Source organism: Panthera tigris, chromosome E1, assembly GCF_018350195.1.
Source record: "Panthera tigris isolate Pti1 chromosome E1, P.tigris_Pti1_mat1.1, whole genome shotgun sequence".
Classification (NCBI taxonomy): domain Eukaryota; kingdom Metazoa; phylum Chordata; class Mammalia; order Carnivora; family Felidae; genus Panthera; species Panthera tigris.
The window spans coordinates 44321274-44332502 of NC_056673.1; the positions used below are offsets into that span (position 1 = coordinate 44321274).

General features: G+C 44.4%; 1 protein-coding gene across 1 annotated transcript in view; it reads left to right on the forward strand.

Annotated features, from left to right (window-relative positions):
* ITGB3 (integrin subunit beta 3) overlaps window positions 1-6917 on the forward strand; it is a 54244-nt gene extending 47327 nt beyond the window's left edge. Inside the window, exons 14-15 of the mRNA XM_042965410.1 lie at window positions 3229-3395; window positions 4728-6917. Coding sequence (XP_042821344.1) covers window positions 3229-3395; window positions 4728-4793 — 233 coding nt within the window. The 3' untranslated portion in view covers window positions 4794-6917. The remainder of the gene's footprint in view (window positions 1-3228; window positions 3396-4727) is intronic.
* Window positions 6918-11229: the final 4312 nt, after the last annotated feature.

An 11229-nucleotide genomic window follows, 5' to 3' on the forward strand; every position in this document is an offset into this window, starting at 1 on the left:
CCACACCCGCCCTATTTGCACCTTTGTGCTTTCTCATTTCTGAAGGGCAGTACGTTCTTGCTTTGGGGTTTAACGTTACTTCATCTCTGCTATAACAATCCTTGCAGGTGATTCTGCTGTAACACCAAAATCTTTTGGCTTGATATTCTTAGATGGAATCCACTACCTGGAATTATGGGGCAGAAAGATGGTGATAACCTGAGCTGGTACAAATAACCCCCCAGGGTGGGGGGTGGAGTAGCTTTTCTGATGTAGATTCCATCCTCCACATGAGGAGATGGGACCCCAGACCCATATTCCCTATCTTGTTGCCCTGGAATTCTGAATTTGACCTCTCTTCTCACCTACCGCCCCCAACTATTTTCAGGGGTTCTGGCTTTGTGCAGAATGTGTCATCTGAGGTCCCAGAGCATAGGAGGGGATTATTCTCATTCTCTTCCCCAACTCATGCCTTTGCGGATGGTCTCCCTGAAGGGCTGGGCCACTGCAAGGCAGTAGAGACAGCACTGCCAAAGGGCTTGGCCTTGACTGGGTGGTGTTCAGCCTACTATGTGGAGTGGGCTCCGCTGAGCTGGGTCCTTATCACTCCCAGATAGAGTTGCCTCGTCGAATACAATATGTCCCATTCAACATTTAGTACCTACTTAGGCTGAAAAATTATTGTTTATCTGAAATTCAAGTTTAACTGGATTTCCTGTGCTTTTGTCAAACCTCCCAGCCCTGCCCAGTCTTTCCTGACCTTGGGTCTCCACGATGGGTCCTCATCACCATGGCTGAGAGAGCTCTCTAGAGACCAGCTGATCTCATCATCTTCTTCCAGGAATCCTGCCATCTACTCCTTTCAGGACAAATGCTTAATAGATGTTTTTGCCTGAAGACCTCTTGACATTCTACTTGTCCTGCCCATACTGACATGCAGAATTGAAGAGATTTCACTCTCAGGTTTGAGGGTCAGCCCTCTCTTCCCAAGAATTCATAATTGTTGTTCCCGGAAGAGCTGGTGCCCTTCACTCCTGGGAACTCAGACACTGGAACCTCACAGCCTCTCTCCAGATGCTCCTTTAATTATAGACAGGTTATAATTTGGTAGCTTGGGAAATAGCCAGCTTGGGTCTGCATCGGTGGTTGTTTTTGGGTCATGTGTGGTGAGCATAGGGTGTATGTTTAGAGAAGAAGGTGGGAGACAGTGTGGAAAGTGGGCATGACCACCTCTCCAGACCCATCAATACCCGTATATCCAAACACCTAATTACATAACACCTGAGAAGTTACTGGAGTGAGGTCACCCATCAGACACCTGTGGTTTATGGGAAGCAGAGCTCTGCAGAGCACAGTCAGCTTGGTCTTCAGAGGGGTGATGCACCTCTGTCTGTGTTGGTTGTTGACTAGGGTTGAACAGGAAGTCGGCTTTCAATAGGGTTAGGATTAAAGATGACGAAATATTTTGGGAAGGAACCCAAAATATTGTCTGGGTTGGCAGGCTTCCTGGTCTCTGTGCTAACAAGGACATTAGGTTCCCAGCCCTCAGAGATGTACATATCCAAACCAGAGAAACAAATACAAATGCCTAAGGAGCTAGGTAAATAAATTAGTGAAAACAGGTGTAACAAGAACACGAGTAATAATGGTAGCTGATAGTTATTGAGCACTGAGTCTGTGCTAGGCAGTGTTCTGAGTTCTTTAAATATATTTAACTTATTTATTTATTTTTACAGGTTTCTTTTTTTTTTTTTAATATTTATTTTGTGGGAGAGAGAGAGAGAGAGAGCATGCACGAGTTGGGGAGAGGGGCAGAGAGAGAGGGAGAGAGAATCCCAAGCAGGCTTCATGATCAGCATGGAGCCCGATGCCTGGGTGGCTCAGTTGGTTAGGCGTCCTACTTCAGCTCAGCTCACGACCTTGCAGTTCGTGGGTTCAAGCCCCTGTTGGGCTCTGTGCTGACAGCTCAGAGCCTGGATCCTGCTTCAGATTCTGTGTCTCCCTCTCTCTCTGCTCCTCCCCCACTCATGCGCACTCTCTCTCTCTCTCTAAAAAATAAATAATCATTAAAAAAATAAATAAGTTGGGGTGCCTGGGTGGCGCAGTGGGTGTTCGACTTCAGCTCAGGTCATGATCTCACAGTTCGTGAGATCGAGCCCCGCGTTGGGCTCTGTGCTGACAGCTCGGAGTCCGGAGCCTGCTTCGGATTCTGTGTCTCCCTGTCTCTCTGCCCCTCCCCCATACATGCTCTGTCTCTCTCAAAAATAAATAAACGTTAAAAACAATTTTTAAAAGTATATATTTAACTTAACTATTCTTCATAAGTTTGGGAATTCAGTGCTATTACTTTCTCCATTTTAAACATGGAGAGATAGGAAACAGACACCCAGAAAGGTTAAATAGTTTATCAAAGGTCACATAGCAAAGTAAGTTGTCAGCCAGGATTCGAACCCTGGCGGTCTAGCTCCAGAACCCACAGTAGCACAGCCTCCATGACAAGTTAACATGTTGCCTCTGTTTAGTGGAGAAAAGAGGGTGGTGACAAGTCTGGCAAACTAGAAAATGTGTCCCATCTAAAGGGGACAGCAGCTACTCACATCTAACCAGAGCTGCCCTGTGGGTGCAGTGTTTCCAGACCTTTTTATTTATGTTTAAAAATTTTTTTTTTACTTTTATTTATTTTTGAGAAACAGAGTGAGACAAAGCGTGAGCAGGGGAGGGGCAGAGAGAGAAGGAGACACAGAATCTGAAGCAGGCTCCAGGCTCTGAGGAAGCAGTCAGCACAGAGCCTGATGCGGGGCTCGAACCCACAAAGTGTGAGATCATGACCTGAGCCGAAGTCAGACGCTCAACCGACTGAGCCACCCAGGCGCCTCTATTTATTCATGTTTTTCAAGGGAAGAAGAAGAATCTGAAGTTTTAGGGGGATAATCTCCTGATTATTCCATGCTGCCAACAAAATAAAAATTTAATCAAGCTTTTGTTTTAAATCCAGTAGAGTTAACATAAAATCAACTTTTTAATAAACACTTGAGTAGGTTAGATTCTACCGGGGGTGACCTGCTTATGACCTCTAATTTAAACTACTCAGGACAGATTATTGCTGTCTTAAATATTGGTGCTCCCCCCCCCCCTTTAAAAATTTTGATTTATTTTGTAAGCCCTGTTTCCCTCAGAGAGATTTCTAGTAATTTCTTACTTGGTCAGGTTGCCTTTACAACGTCCCTGCTCTGTGCTCTCTCCTGACAGAGTGTCCCAAGGGTCCTGACATCCTGGTGGTCCTACTCTCAGTGATGGGGGCCATTTTGCTCATCGGCCTTGCTACTCTGCTCATCTGGAAGCTCCTCATCACCATCCATGACCGGAAGGAGTTTGCTAAATTTGAGGAAGAGCGAGCCAGAGCAAAATGGGACACAGTAAGAGTTGGGGCTGGGCATTTTCTTAAGTCATTGGTTTGAGAGCCTCAACTGGAAATAGTAGGTACTTAGGGGAGCCAGGTTCAGCCAGCACCATAATTTCCCAGTTAGTCTCTGTTGTGGAAATTGGGAGATGGTCCTGTTGTCTTTATTATTCCTGAAAACCACCTGAGTCTCTCCCTGCCACACAGTGACCATAGGTCCCATCGGTGAGAACTGACTGAGTACAGGTAGGGCCCAGCTCTGCTCCGGACACTGACATAATCAAAAGGAAACATATTCTCTAATTGAGGAAGACAGGACAAATGATGGGGGGGGGGGAACGTTATTATTGCCAGTTTGTAGATAAGAAAACTGAGCACAGAGACGTTCAACAGCTTGCCCAATTGTGGGAGGGAATCAAGTTATGATAGAAATGACTCTTTGGGCCAGCCTCTTAAAACATATCCTCTCTGCAATTTATTCTGATTGCATTCAATCAAGCATCTATTGAGAACTTTCTATATACTTAATTTTGCTCTGTTCTCCTTTGGCTCATCTTCCACATTCTGACTTTTTTTTCTGGACCTTCCAAAATGGCTGTTTGACTCCATGAATGTCTAGCGGGAGGCTGAAAGTTTGTTCTCATTTGATGGTCACCTCAGGCCTTGGTACTCAAGGGTCCCAAGAAACTTGAGATGTTTCTGTTCGTACAGTGTAGAAATCTGGAATCTCAGCGGCACATGAGAATGTGTTGTATTTCTTGAAATGGGACTCCTAAAGACGGCCAGATCTTATGGGATTTATCACTTTTTGTTAGAAAATAATTTGGGCAACCCAGTGAGGGTCTTATTTTTTCCTGCTAACATGACAGTGGGTAGCGCTTGGAAGGATGAGATGAGAACAAATTAAAATTATTTTGAGTGAAAGCTATCCTCTCTGTTTCAGCTACCACCTGCTACATTTCTCCTCTCTGCCCGCATCCCCCAGCATAGTCACAACAAAAGAAAAAAAAATTGGAGAAGGGCAAAAGAGAGAGTTCAGGAGAGAAGCAGGAAATAGATACTGGCTACAAGTGGTACTGAGGTGTTTGGGGATCACCAAAAAGTAATGGGTTGAATTCAACCCCTTCGAAACAGCAGCACAATGGCATTCCACTTTCTCTCTCCTCTTATTTCCTACCCACGCCCATCTCAGGAGCGAATATGGGGTTACAATGAGCATTAAGCAATTCATGAATGGTGTAGCCCGGAGAAAGGTGTCTTGGGTAAACTCTTCAGGCGAAATGTAATCATTGAGGGCAGGGGAGAATTGAGGAATTCACTGTAAGACACATTTCTGTTCTCTCCGCAGGCCAACAACCCACTGTATAAAGAGGCCACATCCACCTTCACCAACATCACCTACCGGGGCACTTAATGACAAGCAGTCATCCTCAGTTCACTGTCAGGCTGTCCCAGAACTGTGGACACATCTGCTGTCATGTTTACAGGGAACGAAATCCGTGGGGCAGGATCGGGGGCTGGGAGTGGGGTGGGTTACAAGAATGTCAGTATGTGGAGGTGTGGGTCTCTGTGCGTGTGTACGCGTGAGTGTGCTGCATGTGGGGGAGTGTGTAATTTAAAACTTGAGGTGTGTCCAGACACGTGGAGCTCCTCAGCCTTTGTCCGCAGAATGCCTCCTTCAGGGATCCTTCCTGCTTAACCTTAGGGTGACCCACGTAGCTGAGCAGGTACTGTTCATTACCTCACTGAGAAGCCAGCTTTCCTTTTCCGGCCATTTCTCCCGAAGAGAAGGGCAGGGCTGAGCCTCTCGTTCCAGAGGAAGGGGCCTTGACTCTGCCTTGAGTTGACGGTTCTTGGGTCCGACGCTCAGCAGCTCTGATAGCAAATGCTGGGCTCTGCAGCCTTGTCGTGTCATCTGGACTTTGACCTCCTTTGCCTTCCCTCGGGCTGAAGGAGAAATCAGAAGCAAGAGGAGCCATCGGAGTTGCCTATGTCTTTTGCTATCCCCTCAATCCAGTATGGTTCTCTCACAAGGGGAGCCCTTGCCAGCAATTCTGTTGGGAGTGAGGATGGGAAGGCCACTCAGGGGTCATGCATGGCCTGGATGAATGTGCCAGAGTCCCCCAGTTCATAAGCATCACCCTTCACATTTGTCTCCTTGGCACCCCACCCTAGAAGTTCGATTGGAGGACGCGTGTTACCCTTAGACCAGCATCACCTCTTTACCTTCTACGTCCACACTCTCACTGCTGTAGACATTTGCTACATACTGGGAATTTCTTTCATGACCGGACGCTTTTCCTCCCAGGGAGAGTGCTGTGATGAGAGCCAGAGATCTGGCCCCACCCTTCAGGCCCTCTGCCCCTTGTCCAAGGCACCCCCCCGCCCGTACACCCAATCTGGTGCTTCTGTGTGCTACATCCATCCATGGGGCTGATTGCACTTATCTACCTCTTGGCTGTCTTGTGAAGGAATCATTCCCATGGGTCTCTGAGTCTGCTGGGCATACGTGCCACATTTAGAATGATGGGCCAGTTGTATCAGCGTGTGTGGCCTATTCTCCTACGGGCTGGGCAACCTCATTTTAACTCAGTCTTTAATCTGAGAGGCCACAAGTGCAATTTTATTTTATTTTTCTCATTGGGTCACCTGAAACCATGATGAGGCTTGCTTAATCTAAAGGAACATGTACAGAAACACATTTGCATTATATTTTGTAGTTTTATTTGAGGAGGAAGGAGCATATTTAAAAACAAACAAACAAACAACCCCACATAGACTTGGGATGGATACAGACCCTCCCACTTGGCATCATTTATAGGGAGTTGCTGCCCATTTGCTGGATCTGTAGGGGCTCTCTCATCCTGGGAGCCTGTGGGGATGGCCCCACGGGCATGCTGGGCCATTTCTGAGCAGGAGGGGTACAAGTGGTTCTTTTCTCCTAGCAGTTGCTTCCTTGGTGTTCACATTGGTCTAAACATTAACAACCACCCTCACCCCCCATTCATCAAGAAAAAGGAAAGAGCTATAGACAGTGGTCTGACGATCAGAAAATGTAAGTCCTGGCCTCATTGTTGCAGCTGAGGAAGTTTTACCCTTAATTAAGGCAAGCCTCTCTTCCTTCCCTTCGGGGCTCAGTTTTCTAGTTTGAAAAATGATAGTTTGGACCAGCCAGTCTGGAAGGTGTCTTTCAATATTGATAATCTGAGATGCTGGGATTTACTGTGGCATCAGACATACAGTCAAGATTCCATGAGATGTTGATACTACTTTTTTTGTTAAGTTGGGAGATCTGAGAGACCAGCTTTTGCAAGAGCAGATGTCATTCCACATCACCTTTCTCAATGAAAAAGCCTCATTCTGTCCTCTCTTAGAGCCCCTTCTCCAATGTTTGTTAGCAGTCACATTTCCTAATGTAGCACTTAAGCTCCACTTAGTTTATTATTCCTTAGCTCACTTTGCACACGTTTGCTTCCACATATAAGGGAGAGGAATCCATTAAGAAGTAGCTGAAATGTGTATTCTGTATTCGTGTGTTAACACTGAGAATAAGCCTTGGAATTAGGAGTAGGGCAAATGACTGAGCCTTGTCTCACCCATGGATTACTCTTTACTGAAAGGGATGGTAGTACAGTAGAGGGGTAAATGGGGGAGGGGAGGGTCGATAATGAATCCAAGAAGTTTAGAACCTAACTATACCCTTTGGCTACTGAGACAAGAGTCCATTAAAGCAGTAGTTGGACCTTTTCTTTAGATAAGATGGTTTATATGAAGACACTATATCAAAGGAGGAAGAACATATATTTAAAGGATGAAAAAATCAGTAGGACTCTTTGAGCTTCTGGAAAGAGACTCCTAGGCTTTAAAAAGGCGCCGGGTAGTTCAGTTAGGTGTTTGACTTTGGCTGAGGTCATGAACTCACATTTCGTGAGTTCCAGCCCCACATCAGTCTCTGTGCTGACAGCTCAGAGCCTGGAGCCTGCTTCGGATTCTGTGTCTCCCTCTCTCTCTGTTCCTTCTCTGTTCACGCTCTCTCAAAAATAAATAAAGATTAAAAAAAAAAAGACCAATACTCTTTGTATGCGGGGAGAACCTGTAGCTGCATTCGCAAGACAGCAAATGGCAGTCAGTTTGGGCATCACGTAGGGTGAACATCTAAATAGTATTTTGGTATCAGCACAGCCCAAAGAAGTTATTTATTTGTGCTCAGCTCATCTGGAGAGAATTTATGTTCAGTCTCAGGGTGTGTGGATAGTAATGGGAAGCTTGGGAGGCTCCTGACAAGTTGTCACATAACGAATCCCTTCTTTCTCTCTCAGATATTCCTAGACCATCCATGATTTCAAGATCCCTCTCTTTGTTAGGTATTCCTGGTTGAAATGACTTAAGTGCCTTCCTGACTTCCTAACCACCCCCTCTGTTTGAATTGTGCAACAGTAAATTAAATGTGCTTTCCAAAAAGAATTGACCTAAGGCTGCCCAGTTCTTCCTGTGTTGTTATTTCTGTTTTCTTTGGGTGAAAAGAGTAAATGTCATCGCCTCAAAAATGATTATTTTAGAACAAGCCTGTTTCCAAATGTAACCAAATGATGACCACCACGGGGACTGAAGTTTACTCCAGAACCCAGAGCGTTTCTTTAGACTTTCATAATGTTTTCAAACTGAGTAGGTTATTGCTGTTCTAAGAGTTGGAGTTTTTTGTCTTTTAATTGGGATTTTTTAGGAACTTGTGCAATCTCAATAGAACAGACTGTCAGTTTGGCCTAGGTTTTGTTTGCAGGAGGCATAAATCAGTACAATAAAGGCTTGATGGCAGCTTATTGACAGGATCATTTAAATGCCCAGCTTTAGGGGGAAAAATGCCCAACTTTTAAGGAATTGGGTCTCAAAATGTGGTTTGAGGACCAGCAGCCTCCATATCACCTGGGAAGTTGTTAGGAATAAAAATGCACAGGCCACGCCCCAGGGCTACTAACTCAGAAAATCTGAGATGGGGCCGGGCCCAGTGTTCTGTTTCAGCAAAGCCCTCCCTGTGATTCTGCTGCTTACTCAAGTTTGAGAACCACTGACTTAAGAAGTCACTTACCTGTCCTTCTGGCTTACTAAGTTTGCAGTTAAATCATCTCAGTTACTAAAAGATTATGAATATAGCTTGGCGGGTATATTAAGAGAACCAAATATCTACCCACACAAAATGAAAATCCACTTTTGATCCATTTTCCAAATTAAGTGATCAGAGGCTTCTGGTTCCCTCACAGCCACAAATTCCCATGAAAAACTAAAAGAAGTACTAGATCAAAATCACAGGGAAAGAAACCCAACTAACAGGATACTTGGCAGGCATCTAAGAAAACCTTTAATTCACAGGAGATGGGATGAATATCGAAATTATTAGCATTATCACTTTATAGGGTAAGAGTCTAGAATTTGCAACTTCACTTTTTGCTATTTAAAATGTATTGAGCATTGACAGTGTGGGGTTGAAGTACTTTATGGCACACTCATCATCTTTGCCTTTGGGTCTTACATTCCTTAAATAACGTGCATTTTTAAAAAACATGACAGTGCATGACGTCATAAAAGGATTATGTGAACACACACTGAGACCTTTTATGGTGAAATTTTGTAGGTACACTGTGTTTTATTTACTTCATGGTAACTGATGACTACATATCTGGGTAAAATGGAGGACTTTATGTGAAAATGAAATGAAAAGCTATATATCAAATCATATTTGTAATCCCCTAACTCTTGGCCTGTGTGGTCTGAACTCTATAGTGACAGCCATGTAATGACCACTGGGATCAATTACAAGCAAGTTGCCTTGGAATTATAGTGCAACTCTAATTTTCATTTTTCACACTGATGTAAGGAAACAGTAACATGCTGTGCAAGAAAACCATTTAATGCTTGTTGAAAAATAATTTCTATTTGGTTTTGTAACATATTTCTTGAAATATCTATTTCTGATAGTTTGTAGTTTGACTAAAGCACACAGGCAGTTTTAAATGCTTGTGATTGGGGTTATCTATATTGTTAAATTTTAAGGGGCGCCTGGATGGCCCAGTCGGTTAAGTGTCCGACTCTTGGTTTTGGCTTAGGTCATGATCTCACGGTTTGTGAGTTTGAGCCCCACATTGGGCTCTGTGCTGATGGTGCAGAGCCTGCTTGGGATTCTCTCTCTCTCCCTCTCTCTCTCTGCCCCTCCCCCACTTGCTCTCTTTCACAAAAATAAACTTAAAAAATTTTTTTAAAAATCCACTTAATGAGACTATCCAAGAATAGTTAGCATGTGAAAAGAAAATTATAGGTCAGTTAACATGATTGTGTTCCTTGCGATTGCTGCCATAGTGCTGTCTCTCTAAACTTTTGCACAGAGAAGACATTTTCCATCAGCTGTGTATTTTCTGACAATACACGGGAGAATGCTCACAGAATAGAAGCATTTAGAAAGCAACATTTAGGAGATTTAACAGCCTTCAGGCAAAATCTCCACAGTAAATTGTTCTTTATCAGTGTCCCTGAAAAGAGCTTTGTAAGAAAAAAAAAATTTCGCAATTCATTGTGGGTTTGTTTTTTTTTTTCTATTAGTTGGGTTTTCCTGTGACTCATACAATTGGCATGATTTCTTTGGAGAGATCACAGTGCTGGGTGTGTAAATATCATTCGGTGGCCAATGAAGAGATTGGTTAGGAAAAATGTTAATGGATCTATGCTCAACTTTGCTTCTCCTGACCCTTATAATCCCCCATTGTGACAGAGGTTGCTAATTGTGCCCCCCTATGTGTTTTCCTCTTCTCACATAAAGTCAGAACTCCTAATTTCCAGTTGGACACATGGCTGCCTGGAATAGATACTATGTCTCCAAGCTTCTCCCGCAGCTAGGCTGCCCTGTCCATCTTGTAGACAGATGTGAATGGAAGAGGTCCATACCACTTCCATCGCGTGCCATTTAAGAAGGGAGCATGCCTCCCCTCTCCCCTTCCTTCTTCAGGTAGGCTGACTGTAGAGATAATAGCTAGAACTTAAGCAGACCTCACGGATCAGGATGGGACCTGAGGGATTGTGGTAGTTATCTATTGCTGCATAATAAATTACCCCACGATTTAGCAGCTTAAAACCACAAACGCGATCTTGCAGTTTTTGCGGCATGTTAGCTGGCTTCTCCCAAAGTGCGGAAGCCAAGAGAGAGCCAGGAGGAAGCTGCAATATCTCTTGTGACGTAGTTTTGTACGTGTCATGTCAGCATTTCCACCATACTCTATTCGTTGTTAAGTAGCCCGCTACAACTAGTCCACATTCAAGAAGCGTGGACCAGATGCCACTTTTTTAAAAAATTGTTTTAAATGTTTACGCTTTGAGAGAGAGAGAGACAGAGACAGAGTATGAGTGGGGAAGGGGCAGAAAGAGAGAGAGGGAGACACAGAATCTGAAGCAGGCTCCAGGCTCTGAGCTGTCAGCACAGAGCCCGACGCGGGGCTAGAACTCATGAACCTAGATGCCACTTCTTGAAGGTATGAGCGCCGTGGTAGATAAAATTGTTGCCCCTGCCCATCCCCCTCTCCCAAAGGCACCCATGTTCTAATCCCCAGAACCAGCGAATATGTTACCTGGCATGGAATAAAGAATTTTGCTGATGTAATTAAGGGCAGAAACAGGGAAATTTCATGGATTATGTGAATAGCCTTAATACAATCATAAGGGGGTCAGAGTGAGAATAGGAAATGTAATGATGGAAACAGGTCAGTGTGAGGTTGCCACGAGTCAAGGGATGCAGAAGCCTCTAGAAGCAGGAAAAAGTAAGGAATAGATTTTCCCTTAGAGCCTCCAGAAATGCAGCCTTTGTAAGG